General features: G+C 48.6%; 1 protein-coding gene across 4 annotated transcripts in view; it reads right to left on the minus strand.

Moving 5' to 3' along the window:
• The window catches only part of abr (ABR activator of RhoGEF and GTPase), a 187,923-nt gene that overhangs the window by 6,231 nt on the left and 157,212 nt on the right, over positions 1 to 24,480 (minus strand). For 3 of the 4 annotated variants that reach the window (XM_061250409.1, XM_061250411.1, XM_061250412.1), the window contains 5 exons: positions 4,099 to 4,158; positions 3,810 to 3,919; positions 3,044 to 3,183; positions 2,145 to 2,279; positions 1,680 to 1,785 (listed from right to left, as the gene is read on the minus strand). In XM_061250409.1, coding sequence (XP_061106393.1) covers positions 1,680 to 1,785; positions 2,145 to 2,279; positions 3,044 to 3,183; positions 3,810 to 3,919; positions 4,099 to 4,158 — 551 coding nt within the window. Of the gene's footprint in view, positions 1 to 1,679; positions 1,786 to 2,144; positions 2,280 to 3,043; positions 3,184 to 3,809; positions 3,920 to 4,098; positions 4,159 to 16,247; positions 17,296 to 24,480 lie in introns of those variants that run through there. The other variant, XM_061250413.1, reaches the window with a different exon arrangement.

Below are 24,480 nucleotides of genomic sequence, written 5' to 3' on the forward strand. Positions count from 1 at the left end.
ACAACCTCAGACTGAGAAGGGAAGGTAATACGAATTAAATGGAGCGGTGTCGGAGAAACCAAACACACATCCATACAGCACAGGGATGTCCATAAAGAACTAAATCTACAGGGGTGATGGTCCTGCGGTCAAACAACAGCATCACTAAAACTCGATCATCTCTACTTTCTGCCGTAATGGAGTAAGCAGATCCAATATTAAAGCCTTCAGCTGACCACCTGCCAGCGGACTCTCGGTGACACCGCTGTTATTGATTCAGCGATGAATAACTGCTGATCTACAGAGTATTGTAACCCCACACCCTGTGTGGACCCTGTGTGACCTCAGCAGCTGAATTCTACAGTTCGCATGAAGTTTGGTTGGTTGCAGCGTTCAGGTGCACCATTCAGTTTGTGGACTGTAGTTCCCTCAAGTAGCCAGCAGGTGTCAGCACAATGCGGCAGTCTCACGCCGGCGGGTTAGATGTGCTCACGGTGTTTGCCTGAAACGGCTTATTAGCGCACGCTAATGAGATGTGAAAGAAGGTGATAATGTTCACGCCGCTCCTTGGGGGGTGGCGTGGAAGGGGAGGTTGTTACATGTCAGCCATTTTTGGGGGGTTTCTGCTAACCTCTGACATTCTGACGGAATTTATATGACTGCTAACATTGCGTTTTACACAGGCAGTAAAAACGGTCTGCTGGGTATTGTTAGCCACCGCTGCATATTATAACTGTTCATTCTTACCATAAAGCTCAACAGAAACTCATGACTCCTAAGGACATTGTGGAGCTAAAAGTACATATGCAGCAGAAATCGAGTAACTGTTAACATATCGGGACAAAACAGAAGTAGAAATTATAATGCACCACAAATTTTCACGAACAGGATTCATTGCTGTATATGGCTAGCCTCCAATAATTTGTTCTTCAGAGCTCATCATTAAAATATGACTTCAATACAACCTACACTGCAGCAGTTGAGGACACGGAAGGTTGGTGTGAGTCCATGCTGGGACAGATCTGAACCTGGACTACAGGGTCTCTGTGGACCAATCAGAGCTTGCCACAGACTTGTCAGGAAGACACCCTGCCTGAATAAGCCCTGATGTGATTTGCTGATGGACTCTGAGGGCAGGGTTTGATAGCCTCTGTACCTAACAGAAATAGGTCTGCTCTATTTTTTGGTTTCCTGCCATCTTAGCTGAGGGGCTCCTGAAGGAGAAGGAACCTGATACAGGGCTCTTATTTTTCTCCTCTTCTTTATTTTCCTTGCTCCTGAACCAGACATCGATCGAGGTCCACCACCTTTGAGGACATTCCAACCCATTAAATGTTCCCTCTAGGAACTTGAAGTAAAAGTTAGAACCTCCCAATCTTGCCTTTGAGAAAGGAAACACAAGCGCATGCTTTACAAAAGTATTTCTTTGGAAAGCCTGACTTATAAATGATCAACCTGTGGATCCACCTCTCCCCATCTGCCACATCTGTAACTGACGTGGCTTCGAACTGATGTTTGAAGGAGTAAGGACAATCCATTTGCGTAATTAACATTCTCGATTACCCTGCCTTCACTTTTTCTAGCCTCTCCAGATGTGTGGAGGTAGGCGTAGAAAAAGGAGCAAAGAAGAGGAAGAAGAGGATTAAAAGGAGTGATTGTAATGACCCCGCGGTGTTGCCGGATGTTGGAGCGCGCCTCACCTCTTCAGGTGCTCCAGCAGGGAGAGGAAGGTGATGAGGTTTGGGTCGGGAAGGGAGCGCAGGAGGTGCATCATGCAGTTCTCCTTGGCCGCAGGGTCTGACAGCGCTGGGGGGAAACACACACACGCACACACAACACGTGTTACAAACCGCCCCTCCCAAAAACCATTCAGACCTCTTCTATGCACTCACGAGCCACTCTCCGGAAATAATCAATGCTCAGTCTTCATTAGTACTTAATATACACATTAAAGTTTAACATCAATTATAAATTAGTGGGTTGGACGTATTAATCACAAAGCAGTCGGCCTTATAGAGGCGCCCGCTAAATAATGCATTCTGGGTATGTCCTGCCAAACACCATTCCTGAGTTCATACCAATACTGAAGGCCTTTCATTGTGCTTAGTTCTCAGAGTAAATGGTACAAGTGAAGGAGTTTCACAGGGTCAGAGATGGTGGCATACCTATCCCCTCCATGAAGGCCGGGTACAGGCGGTCCGTGAGCAGGGGTTCCGGAAGCTCCCGGAAGTACAGCTTCAGGGTCCCTGCGATGGCATTGATGTCCATGTCGCTCAGCATCACCAGGATGTCTTTGGTATCTGAGGAGGGAAGAGAGGAGCACTCAGAACCATCGCTGGCATCCAGCTGCCATCCTCTCAAGAGCGCTAACGCTAACTTCTGTTTTTTTTCTGTTTTCTTTTTCTTTGTGCATTCCTACTGCCTGTGAGCTGCTTCCAACATCCATAAAGCTACTGCAGCTGACAGCTGGACAACTCTTTTGCTGCCTGCTCTTTCCCACAACTGTCCTGTTTTTAGAAATGTGAACAATAGTGCCCCTAGAGGGGGAGAGGGGAAATGTACAACTCTGAACAGAGAGACGCACTGCAGAACAGACCTGTGTCCAATGCATGTTTACATTTTTCTCAACTCTTTACATGCTGATAAACTTCAGTACTGGTTCAGCAAGTCACTTTTAACTTTCAGTAGAACGCCCAGAACACCCATAAACATAAACCATGAGCCGAGAATAAAATGAAAGGAGAACTGGACTATTGCTGAAAATGTTTCTAATAATTCTCAGTAATCTCCAAGAATGTTCCTAGTGTATATAGGGTTAAAGCATTTCAAATAATCATGTGGCTAAGATTAGCATTGGAACGGGTGGAAGCTCCAACCCAGTCCTGCCAACGTATCAGATTTAGCGATAGCTAAAGCGAAGCTTTCAGGACTACCTGTGCTAGACAGCGAATTAGCAAAACAGCGAGAACATTAGCATGTAATCGGAGTGTAATGTTCCAGCAGGCTGATATAATCCTCAGGATATTCTCCATTAGAAATGTAGGCCCCGGCCCGATCCTCTTACTCGCGTCGAAGGCCGCTTTCAGGGCCTGGATGTCCGTGGCCACCCCTGAGATCCTGTAGATGCCCACTTCATCGATCCCCCTCTTCTCCACCTCCTCAATGCACTGACGGACGATGTAAGGCACCTTGGAACGCTCACGCCTGGGGAGAAAACCAGCCACTCATTGGCACTCACACTCAAGAGGGGCCTTCAAGATCTGAGCGGTCTTGTTAGCACTGCTTAATTGTTATCGTTAAGTACATCATCCATGGGGGGTTATTTGCCCCCTACATTTGGCCCATCCTAGTCACTTCGGACCAGTGGGCAGCCACCACCAGGGCAGCAATGTGGGGTTAAGGGCCTTGCTCAAGGGCCCAACAGCTGCTGAAGGTCTTATCGTGGTGACGCCGGGGCTTGAACCACAAACCTGCCGGGTCCCAGTCATGCACGTTAGCCACTACGCTACAGGCTGTGCCAGATAACTGATTATTCAAAGTTATTTCCACAGCCTAAGATTTTGTACACATATACAGAATTTGCTGTATTCAACGAAATATGAACTTAAATACGTCTGTCTGAGTACTTTGTCCTTAGTACATTGGCAGTACCATACCACCAAGGATTTGAACCTGCAGCCTCTTACAAGCTGTTACTAGTTACAATATTATATTATTATAATAAATAAAAAAACAGATGTGATAATGAACTTCTACATGGTGTTTGTGTTTCTCGTGGTGCAGTAATTGGTTGGTAGAAGTCAGGTGTTGCGTTTCAGTAAAGGACTTACTTTGTCACCACGCTGATTTTGACACCAAACACACCACTCTGTTTTTTGGATGGTGTTCTCTTTAAGCTCAGGTCCCGACTGGTAAACTTCATTGAGAACTCCACTTTAATCTGCGGGAAGAAAGACACCATCAGAGGATACGTATATATAAAAAATGTGATACAGTATGGTACACTCAGGTGCATAATTATACATTGGGGAAATAGTTGTTGATGAGAAATGTCTTGCGATTACCCGTGAATAAAGCCCCTACAGTAATGTACATTCCCCAGAAGGGGTTTCCTCTTACCCCGTTCATCTCTATGACGTCCATGTGCCAGTTCTTGGACTGTACTGTCTGGGGGTCCAGCTGCAGAAGAAGAGAATAACAGCGTGAGCCTCAGCGTGAGCCTCAGCGTTTCACCGCCAAAGACGAGCCGTTCCTGTGTTTATACGGCACCTCAGGGCACCGTGCACAGACATGGGCCTTAGAGCAGAGGAGATGAGCTGGAGGACTGCCCTATCCCAGAGTCCCCGACTTCTCGTTTCCCTCCAGAAAACCCTCATAAATGTGTGGTGCACACTTTCACATGTGCCCCCAGCAACCCCCCATCCCCACACACATGCACACACACACAGGCATCAATACACATTCCTATCATTTGTAGCAGAAGAGCCCTGCAGCAAGAATGAGACCATTTCCTCCATAAACCATCAAAGGAACTGTGTGTGTGTGCCGCAGTACACACGGGAGACAAACCGGCACACTGTTTCCATGTATAGCACACACACACACACACACACACACACACATTCTCACACACACACACACACTTTCAGAAAGCATTGACCACTCCACCAACAGTGGCTGCATACTAAGTGTAGCTAACGCTAATGACGTCCACCCGGTCATTTCACTATTAGCTGAGCTAATTATTAAAAACATGCAAGTATTTTTATGCACTACGAAGAGTAAGACGTTATCTTTTCCTTAAATGGCTGTTACAGTAAGTACTCCATTTCTGCCTCAGCCGATAGCTAGGCTGACCTCCATCCATAATGGTCTGAGAGACTTTAGTAGGAATTAGCCTTCGGTCTCATGTTTCCAGGGTCAACGAACTCCGCAGGAAATCGACCGCGTACATCGCCCGTGCTAACGTCACTGCGTTCCCGCCCGACGTTCGCGTGAGGCGCCCGGACACATTAGCCCACTTGCACCTGCCCAGATGTCTCGCATCCAAACAACTTTCCAGCTCTCGTTAGAACCGACGCTCCTTTCAACTCCGGCCAAAAGACGCAGCGAATTTTCCACCCCGAGACTCCGGCATCACAGGGCTATTTTTGTAGCTACGCGGAGAAGCCCCCGTTTTTCCGTTAACTGTTGGAAATTCCCAGACAGGCATGGCTCTATAACAAAAAAAAAAAACTCCCTGGGAACTTTGGACTGAACTTCGCAAATATTTTTTTTCTTCTTTCTCCCCTTATTAAATTTCCGGGATGCTGACATCTGATAAGGCCGAACGCACTCAGCCTCGATCCCTCGGAGTGGAAGAACGGGCTTGTTTGGGTTATCTGCGCCCTGCTTCAGTGGCTCCATGATTTATAATGAAGGTCTAGAAAGTTCCGCGGCTGTCCAGTTTGTTATAATGCTGCATGACTCATTACGTTTGGACACCCTGCGCTGTGTTCATCAACATGAAACTGGAGAAAACCTCCCGTCTTAAAATGCTGCTCAAAAGTTTGAGCATCTTGTATACACTGTACACAGGAAGACACAGCATATCTTACGGGTAAACATACAACGTACGCCAAGTTCCCAACCTGAGCACTCACAAACATTTTTGACCTGTAAATAATTAATAAGAAACTTTATTGATGCCCAAAAGAAATATTTACAGGAAAGCTAGGGGCCATTTTTAAAGGACATGGCATGTTGCCCAACATGAAATATATTATGTCATCAAAATGTATGGTTAGATGACACTGAGGAGAGCATTCCATTACTGCTGAGCTACCAATGCAGCAAAACTGGACTCAACACACAGATTGTAGAGCACTGCTGTTATACCCTTCAGCAAGATACTCAACCTGAAATGCTGAGAAGTGATTTTCCACTTCAATTAATTCCTACATAAAAAGATGAACATGAACTTCCAATAAAGGTGAATTTTACTGATTGATGAAGCCTCATTACAAGACTGAAGTTACTTCTCAAGCTTTATTTAAGCAGGTGCCCGTTTTTTGTTTGGTTGTTTTCATGAAAGAAATCCAGTTTTTCCTTCTAAAGGGATCGTGGCCTTTAGTATCATTCAGAGGCTGAGAAACAGAGACTGGACTGTGGCTTTTCCATCCTTCCCTGTGGTCTCCAGGGATAGCTGCTGCCTACGCAAGCCTCTGAGAAACAACCCTGGAGGACCACCCTTTTCCCATGATGCCCTGGGAGCACCTCTCCTTTCAGACAAACCATAAACACAAGAATGGTCCTCACTATATATAAACTTCCAAAGACTATTCTCCATGTTATTAGTTGAGAAAGAAAATCAAACATTGCATCCAAGATGCCAACACATTAACTATATGCAAGTAATAATGTGTGTAGTAGACCATGTGTACCTAACAAACGAACAGATAGAAACTATGTCAAAGGTTATTCTGGCTAAAAGTTAGCATATCGTTTTGATCGAGTAGCGTGAAGATTCTGGCAAAGTATCCAGTTACTGCTGTACAAAAATGAGTCACATAAACCAAGAACATAAGCGCACCCATTAATTTCGACTGGTGCCAGGTAGACAAACACAGCTTGCAACAGGCAATAAACTACACCACTGTCATGTGATTCCCTCTAGAAGTTAAAAATGGTCAGCCACAGAGGTCTGGTCTAAGCAGTTGTGGAACCCTGACTCTGGATCAGTAGCAGAAGAACAGATGGAGGAGTATTTGTCTGGCAGTATATATGGAGAGTTTTGTTCTACACGCTCCTGAGAGACCTCTGTCAGCTATACCAGATCAGACCATTATATGACAAGTGCTTACATCACCATGATATAGCCAAAGGCAGATTAAGATGCTTCTTCCATGGGAAACGCAGGATCAAACCGCAATGCCTTACTTACACACTACTTGGTTGTATTACACAATTACAAGGCCCTAGGCTTGCCTTCGCCCAAAAAAGAAGTTTATTTTGCTCTGTGAGTGTGAGGCCATTCACATGTGCTTCATCATCACATGGCCGGGACCGCTAAATTGTGCGGTAAAGGTATTAATTTTGCAATAAAAAGGCCATTTCAAATGAGCTGTGTGGGTCCCTGTTATGGCTGTGGCCAATATTCACAGCAGGAGAATGTTTTAAATGAGCTCCAGAGTAATCAGGGTAGTTTGTTGGCCCACACTGGGCACCAGGAAGAACTGAGCCGGGTCTTGGGTCAGGCTTGGCCCCGGTGGAGCCATCCAAATGGGCCTTCAACTTCCGTATCGCCCTCAATTAAGCTGCAGGGTTGTACTAGAGTAGCCCTCTCATTATTAAAAATGAATTCAGTCAAAGTGAACAATGAAACTTCTACCATGCACTTTCTTTATCAAAGAAATGTGCGTGACCTTCCAAACTCATACAAACTAAAAGGCCCACAGAGTTAACTCAGCCGGACGTGTTTCGGCTTGTGTTCAAAACGGCACGAGCTAAAACATGTCTGCCTTAATAAGTTGTTAACTCTCTTAATCATTAGAGTGCGGGCCTCCATGCGCCTAGTAAGTTGCTGTCAAAATGAGGTCATTAAAAAAAAAAGGAAAGAAAATGCCATGATGCAGTCTCGAAGATGTTTCAGAACATTCTTCTTTTAAATTACAGTCCTGGAGGAACATCCCCTGTTTCCCCCCTCTAAAAAACGAGTTAGTTCACGCGAAAGCTGCAAAACTGCGTAGCTAAGGGAATATTTATAGAGCATGCTCCGTTATTTCAGCACATGCTGCAGTATGGCTTTTTTCTTGAGTGCAGTGCATTGTGGGAATGAAGTAAAGTGGGCAGCAGTGAGGAAGAAGCCCCTTTGAAGTGCGATCCTGGGATGATGAAGAAAGCAGCTCTGTTGTGAATATGCAGGGAGCTGCTAAAACAACACCGAAATGATGAAAGGTTTTTTGTTATCAGTGACTACACAGCCAGCCAATGAGGGGACCAGTGAGATCGTATCATCTCCAAAAAGACAAACAAAAGTGTCTTTTTACTGTCGGTACCGAGATGACTGTCTAGAGAAACGATTATTCATACCTGATTCTGGGAGACAAAAGCAGCCTTTTTATTCATTCTGACTGCGTCTGTATTTATAGAACGCGATCTTGAAATAAACCGCATTTCCAAAGCGCGGAGCTACAGTACATCCTTTTCACTCGACAAAAGTTAACATGCAGAGCTTTTCATCGAAGACCACAATCCCCTTAGGTTTCCCTCTTCATTCCAAAGACTCTTGATCTCCATGACAGCCAGCTGCAGGCACTGTGCGTTTGGTGTGGTCTTAGCGTAGCGTAGCAAAGCACTCTGAGAAGACCGCTTTCCTGGCCAGAGGCTAACTGCTAACAGGGGCAAACTGCTAACAGAGGCAGACTGCTAACAGAGGCAGACTGCTAACAGAGGCAGACTGCTAACAGAGGCAGACTGCTAACAGAGGCAGACTGCGAACGGAGGCTAACTGCGAACGGAGGCTAACTGCAAACAGACGCTAACTGCAAACAGACGCTAACTGCAAACAGACGCTAACTGCAAACAGACGCTAACTGCAAACAGACGCTAACTCTTCTACTGTTGAGAGGGTTTGTGGGGGGTGCTATGCTGGGCGGCGTGTATCAGCGCTGAGCTGGCTCTGATTGGGTGCTGGGCGCAGAGAGGTTTGGTGGTTAAACAAGCCGTGGTGATGAGACCCAGATGAGGCTTTGCGGGGAACGAGGCTTTACCCCCCGCGGAGCTGTGGACGCACTCCGCCGCCTTACCCAGCACCCTGGCCTGGAGAGCGCACTGTCACACAACGATAACAACCGCCAACAACGCCATGGAGACGGCGGTAAGGGGGGGGGGGGGGGGGAGTGCTACAGCGAACCACACAGGCCCAGAAACACACAGCCTGACATTCCTGACAGAGCAGAGAGACACAATATGTATTTAGCACCAGCCACAGCCACAATATCACTGCATCGCTGCTCTAACTCAGACAGACATCCCTTTGCCGGGCCAGGGACTGTACAACATGCATGGAGGAAGTACATAGGCGAGCATGTGGTTGCCACATTCCCTTCAAAGAGAAAGCTTCATTGTCTGCGTAGACATTTGAGACGACATAGCCCTGACGGGACACTACTGTACTGCAGTCCAGATGGGCGGTCTGTGGATCTGATATACGGCACTGTGCAACCGCGTACGGACGCAGTATGCACATAGCTGTACTGCGTGGGAGAACCGGAGCAGGCAGAACCCATTGTGCAAAGGGTCTGCAGGGATCTGCTGTGCTTCTTTTTATAGGCGCACAAATGAAGCCTTTGTTTAGGACGGGGAGTCACGTGACCAGGTGAACGCAAACCAGGTGCAGCTCGGCCGCCTGGAGAAACGTTGAGCCGAAATCCGACAGCAGGGGGCGACGTAGAGACCGATGCCGTCTATAACAGGATGCTAGCGGACGCAATTTGAAAGGGAAGATTCTCGTGGATGAAAAAAGGCCTGTAAAATACAGTATGTGCTTAAACTGGCCTTCTGAACCAGTGATTGGTCATTCCTGACCGAGCAAACACAAACTACATTCCGTTGGGGTGAGCTCATGGTTCCCAGCCGGGGGAGAGGGTCATAGACTGGAAACGCACGGTAGCAGGGCTGTCGTAAGAGACGAGGTGCCGTCGGCTTAGTCACCGTCTGAGAGTAACCCAAGCTGTCCAGATTGAGCAAGACGAAAAAACGCCAGACTGTCCCCAGTTTCTGCCCGGCCAGGGAACTTCCACTCTCCGCATACGGAACACATTCCCCCAAGCACGTTTATCTGATTTCAAAATGGAGGCTTTTCAGAAAGGGATTAGGAAAGCGTGGGCGCTGGTTTAACGAGCGAGAGTGAGAGTTGTGGATGAATTTCAGACTGAATTTCAGACTCGTTTCCTCTCCAGGACCGCAGACATCTGTCATTAGCGTCCGCCGTGCGAAAACCAAACGTGAAATTGATGGCAATTACGAACGTTGCGTTTTTCGTGGAAACAACTTTGGGGTTGTTTCGCAGCTGTTTTTTTTATGGTCAGCAAAGACAGCTGGTATAAATACATCAGTGAATTTGGTTAAGGCTAATTACCCACACTGTTAAAATAGTCAAAGCACAAAGCTATGTTAAGCAATTTATTATCACAGTGGTTAATATTCAGGCTAGTCCCTCGTCTAAAATGGAGGACACTGTGATCCAATAGGGCAGAAGAATTATAAACAATATTACACACTCCCGCTCTGGAGAGAAAACAATCGCCTTAATCTTAATTAGTTCATAACAGCAGAGTGCACATGGGCCAAAATGTTTCATTAAAAACATAAGCTGAGCAGAAGTGTTGATAGGATACAATTATTCCAAATGCTTAATTGGCTCATCAGTTTCTCTGCATGCCTTCATAGTTCTATATAATATTTTGCTATTCGCTTAAATTTAATTCATTCTACGACAGTTTTTAATTATCGTTGCTTAAATCCGTTTTAATTTGTAGTGACATCCAGTGGCACAACTCTAGCCTTGATTTTAATTGCATTCCCCCATCTTCCAATGCTCTGAAATGTAATTATTATTATATAAAGTCTGAAAACTGCAGAGGGGTGCTTGAGCGATTGTCTGATGGGTGGAGGTAATGACTTCGGTAAAGTCCAAGTTACCAAAAAGAAAACAAAAAAGAATCTTAACCGTTTAAGGTGTGACATCACAAATATGTGATGAGAATGTTCTTAACCGAGTATTCTAATGCTGATGTCACAATCACTGCTGGTAAAGGAAAGCAATGGAGTTCTGAAACACGGACTTAGAATTTTGAAAAAACATTCAAAATTCTACTCTTCAAAGGATCAAAACTTCAACTGTCCCTTTGAAATGGCTGCTGGAATTACTGTGCAACAAGTTCTTATAATGTTACAACCTGGCCTGGGTTCACAAAGAAATATGACAAAACAAAACAAAGCTGTCACATTGTGTTCTAATCTGCAGACCGCATCAGCATGGACGCTCGCTGGCTAACATGCACAAACACACAACCTGTCCTTCTGTCTAATTGATTAGCGGAGTGTGTGCGGAGATGGCTGAGCTAGCAGGACCTGCTGCGGGGTGTCAGTCACTGGGGATTAGTGCGGCTGACAGGGAGAAGTGGGAATGCCTGAGCCCCTAAACACTCTCCTTCACAGGCTGGACCAGCCTTGCCATAATAAACAAGACAAAGGGCCCTGGCTTTAATGAGTACAGAGTGTAATTACTGCTCTCAGTACCCAGTCAGAGCCAGTCAACACCACACACAGACTCACACTCTCACACTCTCACACTCAGACACCACACCACACCACACACACACAGACCCATACACACACATACATAGAGACCTACACACACATGCACACACAGACACACAAACAGACACACACACAAACACACATACACATAGAGACACACACGCACACAAACAGGTACACACACATTCTCACACTCACGTACACCACAACCCTATACACTATTTATTACACATGCGATATCCACTGTTGACCAGAGCACACGTCAGTGGACCTCAGGCAGCCCTGAAGCAGTGCATGTTCTCCTGATCCAGAGGCCAATGTAGACAACAGCTCACTGTGCAAAGCCAATGCTTTTATCAGCTTTTTATCTCCATTACAGTAAGGCACTACATTACTGTACAGCACTCTCCTAAAGCAATCTCACCCACTCCTGCACCGACCCCCCCGGGGTGATCTTCAGCCCAGATACAGTAAAATCCCCTTCCAGGGACTACATCTACTGTTGCCAAACTATTTATGAGGGGGAACGGGGGGTTTTTGTTACTTTAACTATGTGCCTGGAGATGTACTTCACAGATATCAAAGCTGGGTAGAGTAAGGGATTTTCTTAAAAACAAGGAGGACCTTAAAGGAAGAGGGAAGGAAAATGGTGGAATGATTGATGGTTAAAAGTCCCTGAACATGTGTGTTTTTCCCCTTCTGAGGTGAGAGTGGCATGTAATAGGCCCACTGGTCTGTGTTTCGGTTTCAAGGTTTTTTTCTGAAAGCCATACATCATTACTGTTTGTGGTTATTATGCATTTCCAAGGTACCTTTAGTACTTCCAGTGGAAATGTTCTACGTTTTCTCCTGACTTTGTTCTTTGAAGGCTCCCAGAAAATCCCTGTGTAGTGTATCACACTACAGACATGTTTTTATCCACTTCTCCTGCCATGAACTAAGGACACAATTTGGCACAATACAATATGATATACAATACAATAAACACTTAATAATCATTAATTGCTTAAAAAAACATCATTTTGGTCGTCATTTGAGACAGAAACTTTGTGTGAAAGTCAGCAAAAACAGCATCATAAAACAAAAATATTCTGGTATAAATCTGGTTTTCAGTAACGATGGGCTTAAGTGTACAACGGGAACGGGAAACGCTGTTTTAGGACAGCATTCCCACACTGTCATTAGTCTGCGGTGTCAAAGCTCCGCTCATGAGGAGTGAAAACATGTGGAGGCGTGAGAGCAGTAGCACTATGGGGAAAGTGCTTTTCCTCACAGGACTCCTGCAACCCAACACCGGGCTTGTTTCACAGAGCTGCACGCCACTGTCCTGCCCTCCAAACACCACCCTCTTGCCCTCCAAACACCACCCTCCTGCCCTCCAAACACCACCACCTGCCCTCCAAACCCCATCCTCCTGCCCTGCCCTCCAAACACCACCCTCCTGCCCTGCCCTCCAAACACTACCCTCCTGCCCTCCAAACACCACCGCCCTGCCCACCAAACACCACCCTCCTGCCCTCCAAACACCACCCTCCTGCCCTCCAAACGCCACTGTCCTGCCCACCAAACACCACACTCCTGCCCTCCAAACACCACCGCCCTGCCCACCAAACACCACCCTCCTGCCCTCCAAACGCCACCGCCCTGCCCTCCAAACACCACCCTCCTTCCCACCATCAACCAAACATGAACTGAACACAAGCTACTATTTATAATTGAGAGAAAAGAAAAGATCTTACTACTAAAACTCTTGTTAAGACATTTTTTTGCAGTGAATTAGTGAATTACTGCGGAGGGGGTAATGCGAGCGGGTTCCAGGAACGCAGGAGGGAGGGAACATTCCGCAGGTAGACGCAGAGATGCATGTCATTCCCGGTACTGTTAAAAACGCCCCCCTCAGCCCCACCCCCGCCGGATCTCCACTGAGCACCCCCAGGATCTCATTAAGCGCGTAACGCGCGAGGCCCTGAGCCGGAGCGCACCTCTCTCCATAATTGGGGCAGATTTACGGGCGTCATAAAGGGAGCGTTAAAAAGAGCGGCCGGCTTCGGAAGGCTGTTTAAAAAGGTGGTCAACAGCAGTAAATCAACAGCAGTGTAATCAGCACAAAATGGAGGAAACCTGAGACTTACGAGTAGTGACACACTGGGGTGCACAGGGTCGGGGGGCACACACACACACTCACGCTACGACGACTCACGCTATGAGGACACAAACTCACTCTGGGACGACTCAATCAGGGTACAAGAACACACGCTATGAGAACACACTCATGCTACAAGAACACACGCTATGAGAACACACTCACGCTACACGGAGAGAGAAGCTACTCACAGTTACACAACCTGCGAGTTCAATCTGATTAGCACTCGGCTAACCAAACAAAACAGCACAGAGCCCACCGTGTGCCGCAGGGCCTGGTGCGGTCGGGCTCGATAGCGCTAGCCTGTGGTTTCACTGCATTACGTCCTCACTTTGAAATGGGAGTAATGAAAACCACCCATTTCACACACACACACAGGCCTATTTAGACTCTCCATTCCTCCCTTAGCTTTATCGGACTGCATGAGAGAATGCTCTCGCTTAGATGACCCACAATGATATTAAAATCCACGGCCGCTTAAGGTCTAATTACTTTCCCACCCCCCCTGAAAGGTAAACACTCTTCAGCGTAATCCAGACTTTATTACTGTTGTGCACACGAGGCCAGGACTGAGCTATCATTCATCAGCGCTGAGCGCTAAAGCGCTAACACTCGACCAGCCTCAAAGCCCCATTGAGAATGAATGAATGAGACACTAAGCGCTAGCGTGCAAGCGCACGCGTGCATGCGTGTTGGTGAGCGCTCGTGCGTGTAAGCTTCCGTGCGCTCTGAAACTCGTGGGGCCTCTTCTTGAGCCATAATTCACGTGCGTTATCTTAAGAGGCGCAAATAAATTTAAGCAGTGAGGACTGCTCTCGCTTCAGTGCGGAGCACTTACAACGAGGCCATTAAAAATCCATGACTGCCCTTGGAACAGACGGGCATATTGCCACGGCTGTCCCTGGCACTGCCAAATAATAAGGGTGGAGATGGGAGTTCTGGGCTTGCCGGTACTGATCCAGTGGGAAGCCGGTCCGGCTCCCAGGGGCCTGGCCCTGGCCCTGGTCGTGGTCTACTCCCGTTATCTTTAACCCTTACTGTGCCACACATCCTCAGCCTAGGGGCTGTAGACCCTTAGTACAAACAGGGCAGAAGCCTAGATAGACAAAGGCCATTGCAGCATTGCGTCTGTGTATTAGCTGCACACACACATACGCACACGCGGCAAGATGCACGGCGCTAACTCAGTTACCAAACCAATATACAGATAAAGCGATTATTGCATTTCAGCAGCTTTTCTCAGTACAGTGAGAGAACAGGAGAACAGCACTACAACACACACTGCTGAGGAGCACATCCATTCATTCATAACGGACCCAGGATGCAGTGCGGACCTGAGGCTTCAGCTATACGCCTGTCTAGTGCTCTTCACATTATTATTAACTTTGAGGAATAGGTTATTATTAAAAATTAAAAAAAATTATTCTAAGCCAGTGTTCTAGGACTCCAGTAGTGATTGTGACATCAGCATTAGAATGGTTAGTGTAAAACCTTAACCATTTGAAGAGAAGGTTTTCTGGAATGTTTTCTCAAAATTCTAAGTCAGTATTCTAGAACTCTCAATTACCAACAGTGATTGTGAAATCAGCATTAGAACGTTTAATTAAGAACATTCTAATCACGTATTTCTGACCTCACACCTTACAGGGTTAAAGATAAATCAATTTAGGCCTTCCCTCCCACATCCCCGTAGCCTCTCCTACAGAAACAGCGTCAGGCAACCGCCGCATAGTGTGGTCTGTGCCTCAAGGGAGCCGTGCAGTTTAACAAAGAGCGGCCAAACCAAACCAGGGGGGCACGTTAATTACCATCATCGGCCAATGACTCTTCATTACATTAGCCTCAGACTCCCTAATGACAAAGCACAGGAAAAGCAGACCGGCTCTTGCCTGTGGTGGAATAAAAGACCTCAGCAGCACATACTAAAGGGGCAGCAGACAGTGTCCAGGGGATTTAAAATGCAGCAGCACACAGCTTACAGTCAGCAGTGTTCTCTGCGTCCTGCAGAAAATAAGAGAACTAGAGGAAAGTGATTGTCAGTTTGGTTGCTTAGTGATGCAGTGGATGTGGTATCATAGCTCTGTTGCTTCCTCTGAAAGAGCGTGTAGTTGATTACTCTTCTCTCCCCAGAAACAAGCCGCCCCACCACCCCCCCAAAACACTGATGCCTTCATCAGAGCACTGATGAAGAATAAACAGCAAAACTGCCACGGCCACCTGGGCACATCACTGTCTGATGAAGAGAGAGTGCCCACAGCACCTGCTCCTCTGTGCAGACACACACATGCATGCACACACACACACACGCATACACACAGGCACCCTCCCGCACACAGACACACATACACACACAGGCAAACACAGGCACACATACATGCATGCATGCATGTACACACAGACACACACACACAAGCACCCTCCTACACACTAACACACACGCAGTGGAAGACACACACACGCACGCACATACATGCATGCACACAAACACACACACACACAGACACACACAAACACACAGTCGAACGCACATGCAGTGGAACACACACAGACAAACACACACGCACGCACACACGCGCACACACACACGCACACGCACACACAGGGACGCACACAGGGATGCACACACGCACACACGGATGCACACGGATGCACACGCACACACACGCACACACACGCACGCACACACACACACACACACAGGGACGCACACAGGGACGCACACACGCACACACGGATGCACACGCACACACACACACACACACACACACGCACATGCACACACACACACACACACCCCGCTCCGCGGCAGAGGAGAATGGACCTTTTGTCTGAGCAGTTTGCTGCGCACGCGGCCCCACAGCTTGGCCCCGGTGTTGGGCCTCTTGATGGGGGGCTCGTCCGGGGTGCCCTCCACACAGCAGTGCTCCAGCCGCTCGCACACAGAGTTCAGGTTGCAGTCCGACACCAGCATGTCCGTCATCCTCTCCTCCGGAGAGCGCGGCTCGCTCCCCCACGGGGAGGAGTGCGGAAAAAAAAAATCAAGGGGAAGGGGGACAAGTCCCCAAAAACTGAGGCCAATAAAAGTCAGTAAAATCCAGTACGGTTCCAAAGGACAACCGGCAACGACGGGAACGAGGAGAGAGAGCGATTTAAAAAAGATACCCGGAGAACAAACTTATCTTTCCCTTCTTACACCCACTGAGGTTTGAGTGAAGGGAAAGAACAGAAAGCCAGAGAAAGGCATAAATAATAAACAGGAGCGGATCATTTATTCCATGAGAAATTTACACAGCGCCGAGGTTTCCCTTCTCCGTAAGCCTGGGAATCCCGTGCCGATTCCTCTCAGTGTCTCAGGCTCCTATCGCTGTCAGCTGCCAGCATCTTCAGCACAGCCTCTCTGACTTCCAGCTCCGCGAACAGAAACAGAGGGAGGGAGAGGGAGCGAGGGAGAGGGAGGGAGGGAGGGGAGGGGGGAGCAGCGAGTGGCTGTCGTCACCCGTCAGCCCCTGTGAGAACACACCTCCGACTGAAGCAGAGGGAATGAGAGAGGGAGAGAGAGAGAAAGAGAGAGAGGGGAGGGAGAGAGTGAGAGAAAGAGAGTGAGGAGACAGCGAGAGAAAGAATGAGGGGAGAAGGAGAGTGAAAGAGGGAGAGAGAGAGTGAGACAGTGAGGGGAGAGAGAGTGAGAGTGAGAGAGGGAGAGAGAGAGTGAGGGGAGAGAGTGTGAGAGAGAGATTGACAGAAAGAGGGAGAAAGAGAGGGGGAGAGAGTGAGAGAGAGAGACAGAGAGAGAGGGAGAAAGAGAGAGAAAGAGAGCGAGCAAGAGACAAAGTGAAACTCCAATCTCTAGTGACGAAAGACTGCTGTCTGTAACAGCTCACTGTCCGCTGCCAGCCACCCAACTCCCACACCGCGTCACCGTGGCCGGAAGTGACTAAAGGAGCGGGAAGGACACGTCGTGTCTGATGTGATGAACTCATGACACACTGCCCAAACCGGCTCAGCGGCAAGATCCACACACCCTGCCCTTTCTGGACCATTACCATGCACCATTCTGCTCGGGACTTCTGAATAATAAAATTGATAATAATACCCATTTTCCTTCTCATATTTTTTTTATCCAAGGGAACTTACTCATATATAAATGTGTGTGTACGTATGGGCCTGTGCGTGTATACAGGTATTCAACATACATGTTTATACATGCGGATGTTTACTGTGTAAATCCAGGGTAAGTGACTTGTTCAAGGGTACAGCCAGTGCTTTAACCGCTGGGCAGAATTGCGTCATATGGTGCCATGTACCGGGTAGATAGCTTTCACTCTCTGATGCTATGTGCCTGTTGCCAGTTTTCCTGAAAATGACTTCCACTGTCTTATCTCTCCATTACTCTCTGTCCCGCTCTGTCTCGCTCTATCTCTCCATCCTTCCACAGAGTTCAGGCACAGTTCACTGAACCTCTCCCGATTATGTAAGGGCTGGTGCTTCCCACTCCAGAGTCCCCCCGAGACCAGGGCTAATTCAGCCTTCCTCAACCCTCCTTCCTCTGGGGAGGCACCCACACTGTACCACTCTGCAGAAAACCAGACTGAGAAAGAGGACAGGAGGGTAGAGGCACTCAAGGGGGGGAATTAAGGGTTGAGCTATTATCTTCGCCCGGGGAACCAGTAGGCCAGTGGTGCTACTGGCCTTCGTCAAGTTCTGGGACCTTGCAAGTCACACACAGACCTTCACAGAGGTCAGAAACTGTGGCCGATTTCTCAAATTCTCAGACGTACCATCTGCTGTTTAAGGCTACAGCTCGACCCAGGACGAGGTGCCCGTTTGCCGTGATGCAAACGGACCCCTTGAGACGCTCAAGATGTCCTCACGTCATTTGCTGGGAAAGGTCTTTGAACATTTTGTACAAATCGTGCATTTCCTGGCACTCGGTATACGTACAATCATCTACTGTCTCAGAGCCAGGTGCAGAAGAAGAGCGAACAGAGGAGAAAAGGTCTACATCCAACCTGTAAAATTTACTTCCAAAGGAGCAGAAAGGGTAAGCGCTAGCAGAAAGGTTTGACCTCAATCAATTTGTCTGAGTCAGTGCTTCAGGGCGGTGTGTATGAGGTCGTGTTGATAAGGGCTTGTCAGAGGGAAGCCGTTCATAAAAGCGTGGCTGAATGCTATGGTCTGTTCCGACATCTTGTTCATACAGCGCAGTGGCCATCAGGGGCTGTCTCATAGTCCTCCCCAAGGCTTTTGCAGGGTATTTTTAGCGCTTCACGTTTTGTGCGTCACGTCTGGGAAGGAATGCTGACTTGCGGAGGAGGTGACTGCGGAGAGACGGAGGCGGCGCCGTGAGACGGAAGGTCCGAGGCCACCCTGGAGCCCGGGGGCCCGGCGAGCAAGAAGCTCCGCATGCCAGAGATGGGTCACATGGGTTTCCCATGTTCTCCGTGCTCCCTCACTTTCACAGTCTGCTAGACATGGGGACTGAACCACGACCATCCACTGAAAAGCACTTTTGGGGGGGGTGGGGGGTGAAGCAGCATTACCGCCATTACCGAATACAGTCACAGCTCCTCAACTCAGCTACGAAAAAATAAAACTGTGTAATGAATGACCATGCAGCTAAAATTCCCTTTGTCTTTCTGTGGGAATCCATGTATCTGCAAGCACTGACACGCCAGGCTTTCTGACAACTCCGGGTACGGCGTGTACACTCCCCTACACCTGTCCCATCCTGCTTTTGTTTTCATCCTGAAGAGCGGGAACGTGACAGCCTCGCTAATTAGCGGGAGCACATGGCGTTAGCGAGCCGGGAACAAGCCACGGCTTCAGAAGTTCTCACCGTCAGACCGTGGAAAAGGCACAAAGAGAGGAACAAAGGAACAGTCAACGCTTTGGTGCGCGTTATGCGTTGCCTCTACCGTCTCTTCTCTCTTCTATTCCTTTCAAAGGCAGCTCGCAAGCAATGAGTGGAGAGAGAGAGCGAAGCACGTTTATCAAACCGTGATTAAAAGCCGACGGTGAGGACAAGAACCAGCGTACCTGGCTCATAGGGCCTGTCTGTCATCTTAAATGTCAGGGGGAGAAGGGTACGGCACTCAGCCGAGGAGAGGTCTTCAAGGCCCGACAGACCTCATCCCCCATCCCGGTTTTCCTTGACATCGTCGTCTCCTCCCGCTGAGGATGAAAGATCGATGCGGCGCCGAACTCGGGGGCGAATTTGTCAGTGCTCTCGCACCGCTCCCGCTCCTGACGGACACCTCGAAGACAGGTCGTGCGCCCCCGATGTTCTCCGCGACCGTGTTACACCGCCTCCTGAGTGCGGTGCCCGTCACCTCGTTCCCTCATAGATTATTTATGGACTTAATTACACGTCTGCACTGGAAGCGTTTAACAAGAGCTGAAGAAACCGGCTGAACACCCAGGATGGGCGGTTATTTGACTAGCGAGGCCGCAGCGGTATAAGGTTGCAAGGTCTCATTCGGTAGCTAAACGACCTGCTGACTGTAGCAGTTTAAGTAAGAGAGGGGGAGCAGGGAACGTGGGAATAATCGCACTGTGAAATTTGTTTACGGTGACAGTCTCGGGAACTCAAATGTACTCTACGGTCTCTAGGTGCTGCCAGTTCTCCCGGCCTCGAACCCTTGGCTTAAAATGGAGCATATGGCCTGGCCCTGTGCTCTGGGCTGACATCACCAGCTCCTCTGTTCAAATACAGATGGTCTGGAGGGGTGCACGGTATCTTAAAAAGATCCCAAAATAAATTATCTTAGCAAGCACATCCTGCTTTTTCCCCACAGAAGTTAAATAAGGACAGGTACTTTTTCTTTTGAAAGGCAGAGAGCAGGGTTTTCATTACCACCAACAGGAGAGAGCACCCACTCCTGGGACTATGTCGAGAGTTCTGTGGAGGTTAAATCGATTTCGGGAGCCTGACGGGGTTGAGAAACGGTGTTATTAAGTGGAAACGTGACCCTCAGCCAGTGATTGACGAGACCCTGACGCCGAAGCCGGGCAGGGTTCTACAGGAGGGGGGTCCCTTGTTTTCGTCATGGGGGGCTTTGAAGTGCCCCGGACCGTGACACGGAGCATACGACTCTGCCCCCCCTCGCTTCCTTCCACCCTAATTCCAAACATCGGCAGACACCGCTTCGGCGATCCCAGGCACATATGTTACCCATTGCCCATTTCCAAAACCGTCTGCGGAAGCAGCGCGAGGCCTGGACTGTGTAAACGACGGACCGCGGAGAAGCAATAACGAAGAACCAAACGGGAATAGGTTGCAGTCGCTGGGAGTCAGGAATGAAAAGACTGGCGTGTGTACCGGTTTTCATTAAAAAAGCTAAAACAGCCAGATATCAATGAGCCATTGTTTGAGGGACACAGGGAAGACCATGCCTGGAAGTGGGCATGTGACAGCTGCCTGATGTTGATTGCATTAAGCTATATACAGAGCGTATAATCTGATCAGCTTCAGCACAAAAGCCCTCGATCTGTATACAGTTGCTTAAATTAGAGCTACTCCACAAGAACGGACTGGCGAGCGGTAGGGTGAGAAGACGGGATTCCCGAAATCTAGCACCCGCAGTAGACTGCGGAAAAGGGGGTTGGCTGGCCTTTCATGTGCAGATCCCGGTGTTGCCTGCAAAGCCCGAGGGCTTCCTCTGTCTGTTTACCGCTTTCACGTTGCTGCTCTGAAGCCAATCTGTGATTAAACGATCCATAATTTAGGCTTAGAACAGAGGAACGGCTTGGTGTGATCGGTCATTAGCATAACGACTTAGCCTTTCAAGTGGGGCAAGCGAGCATCACTGTGCACACAGAGAGAGAGGGAGGAAGAGAGAGAGAGAGAGAGAGAGAGAGGGAGAGAGAGGGGAAAGAAAAAGAGAGATGGGAGAGAGAGCAAAAGAGGAGAGAGAATGAAAGGAGAGAGAAAAGGAGTGGGCAGAGTGAGAAAGAGAGAGGGGATAGAGAAGAGACAGTGGCAGAGAGAGAAAGAGAGAGGAAGAGAGAGTGAGACAGAGAAAGAGAGAGAGTGGAAGAGAGAGAGGAAGAGAGAGACAGAAAAAGGGGGGGTTCAGGGCACATTCTCTTTGGGGTTATTGCGACTTGACTGATGGCGGCACGGGGACCTCGCTCTGCTCGGCGTTGCCGTGGAAACGATATTTGCACTGCTGTAACCGCGGCACAAGATCAATACAGCGTACGGGCTGTGCCCCGTGTCCCGGGTCGCAGGGAAGAAACCGGGACACGGGACGCCGTGACGCAACGTCTCTCTGCGAGGTGGTAACCGTTCCAGCCCCCCACATGGAGGGATCTGCCTCATCATTTATTCATGGTGACACCGTCACAGGCAGCATGTCAGGACCACTCTCCTCTCAGAGGCTCCTCAGGAGCGGGCACCCTGATCTCTGTGGACTGCTGGAGCGCTGCAAATGACCGGCGGGGGAGGGGGTGGGGATATTCCTCTAATTTCTACAACCCCCCGAGACAGGAAGAAGGGCTAACTCACATTCTTAAATTCAATTGCCTCCACCCCCTCCACAGCCGCACGCTAAAATTAAATTCCCCCTCCACATCCTTGAATTTGATCTCCTCAATGGCCTTCTCTCTGCAGGAGGGCTCCCCCTAAAAACAGGGGTGTAGCCCAGATCTGGCCCTGACAGGTGACCCCCTGCAGTGTAGGGGTCTCACTCACACCACTCCGATAACCTGCAGCTGACCTGAAACGGGCGTCCTTTCAGATGCCCGTCTGTAAAACCTGCGGGAGGACCCGAGAGGGCGGGCAGGGAAATTTGATGACGTGCCACATTTGGACCTTGACGTTTGCCAGACATCCTGTTCGCACTTTTCGGGGGACAGGATGCCCCAGGATCGAAAGAGCTGTGTTAGTGCGCCAGGGGGCTTTCACAGACAAACAGACCAATGAGAGCAAGGATAAAGATGGCGGACTTGTGTCACTCAGGGGGTCTATGAGCACAGGGGGCTGTGGAGATCCACATATAAACAGCATCTCACACATGGCCTTATTGTGTGACCTACTCTAAAACACATTGATTCTTATTAAATCATTATCCTGAAATAGTTAATCCCTGTAGAGATGACTGAACTTCCTGCAGTTTAGTGATGTTTCATTGAAAATTCAGTGTGTTGAAATGTTACCAGCACCTAACAAGTTAAACTCCATGTTTGAACCAGGTATGGTAATTTGTGGCTTGTTTGCACGCTGGTCATGTAAAGGTGAACGGTGAGCCCTCATTGCATCACCCCATAGGTCAACACAACCCCCATCCCCCTGGACAGCAAGCCATTGATCAAGTCCCTGCTTCTATCCCCCTCCCTCCGCATGACTCCCAGTACGAGCGATTGGTCATTTTGTTGACGCCAGTGGGTTCAAACCTCTCTCCTCTGCGACGGTTCTTAGTCTGCTAGCTGGACACCATGAGGGCATTTCTGCACAGCCCCTGACCAAGCCTCACAACTGTACACTTTAGTTACAGAACAAGCAGAATGCGAAGCAAGGCCAATGGTATCCACTGCAAAAATGAGCTCATAGACAGGACTTTTTGAAGGGGCTTGGTAAAGGTATGTTAAATTAACCCTTTGAAGAGTGCAATGTTTTCTGGTCAGTGTTCTAGAACTCCATTGCTTTCAATTACCAATAGTGATTGTGACATCAGCATTAGAATGTTCAGTTAAGAACATTCAGGTGAGAACATTCTAATCACGTATTTCTGATCTCACACCTTACAGCGTTAATGAATGTCAACGATACGGTGGCCAAACAGGACCATACAGCGCAGGATCCGCGTAGCTCCTTGTAGAGCTCTACAGAGCGGGTAGGTTCACTGTGGCGCTCAGTAACAATGGCTTCCTTCACTCTAAATGTGTTTCTGATTTCCTCCGTGCTAGTTTTTTTTTTCCCCGCGACGTACGGGCGGTGAACCGTGCCCCTGACCTACTTCCGAAGCTCCGAAAGCGAGGCGCATCCCGACGGGGCCTGGCCCGGCTTAAATAATTCAGCGAATTAAAGAAATATAAATAAATAAATGTCTGCTCCGCCGGGGCTCTTCCGCGTGGTCCGCTTAATCCGGCCCCGGGGGGGCCCGAGCCAAGTCCTGGGAGAGGGAGGAATGCGCTCCAGGCTCTGTGGAAAAGGAAGGAGGCCACTGGAACGCTGCCCCCAAAAGAGCGGAGTGAGAGTGAGGAGGGGGGTCTCCAGTCATCAGTCTCACCCTACAGGCCTACTAACCGACAGGCCCCTTTACTGGGTTTGAAAAGGAAACATTTACAATCCCACATTCCACAGCAGTCCACCTCTCTACTGTCACCATATGCCCAGCTTCAGTAACACAAAATGTTCTTACAATGTTACTGGACTGTTCTGTCAGTGTTATAACATTGCCACTACATGGCTGCAACATTGTGAGAATGTTTTGAGTTAACTGGGTGACGCTATTCCCTTCTGTGTGATCGCTCAGCTTCGGGTATATCTTCAGTGTTGCCAGGCAGACACTACCAGGGCATCCAATCAGCAGCATTACAGACCCCCCTTGAAGCCTCCCCACAGCTCACGGGTGCGATGCAATGTGCAAAAGCCATGCTGCAAAAAATCATCAGGCCCTACACCCCTCTCAGAACCTCCACCTCACGCTCACGACTACTGTCTGTTCTGGCTCCACGGTGGTGGAACGAACTCCCCATTGAGGTCAGAACTATAGAATCTCTCCCCACCTTCAAGCGCAAGCTGAAGACACACCTCTTCAAGCAGCACCTTTCCCCATCCCTCCCTACCTCCCTGTGAACCTTAATTGTTGTCTCTGTGACTTGCTTTGTGTATCGGTATTTTTAGTTGGCTAGGTAAGCAGTGTTTGGGTAGTTAACTTTGGTCACTTTTGCTCTGCTTGTTTGTTTGTTAAAAAAAAAAAAAAAAAAAAAAAAGGCCCTTGTCCTTATCTTTGTTGTACAGGTAGCAGTTGAAATTGTACTTCCCTCTAGGGTCTTTCAGCGAACTTATCCCTGGTTATGGGTATGCACTTTGTTGTACGTCGCTCTGGATA

Source organism: Conger conger, chromosome 7 (assembly GCF_963514075.1).
Source record: "Conger conger chromosome 7, fConCon1.1, whole genome shotgun sequence".
In the NCBI taxonomy this organism is placed as follows: Eukaryota; Metazoa; Chordata; class Actinopteri; order Anguilliformes; family Congridae; genus Conger; species Conger conger.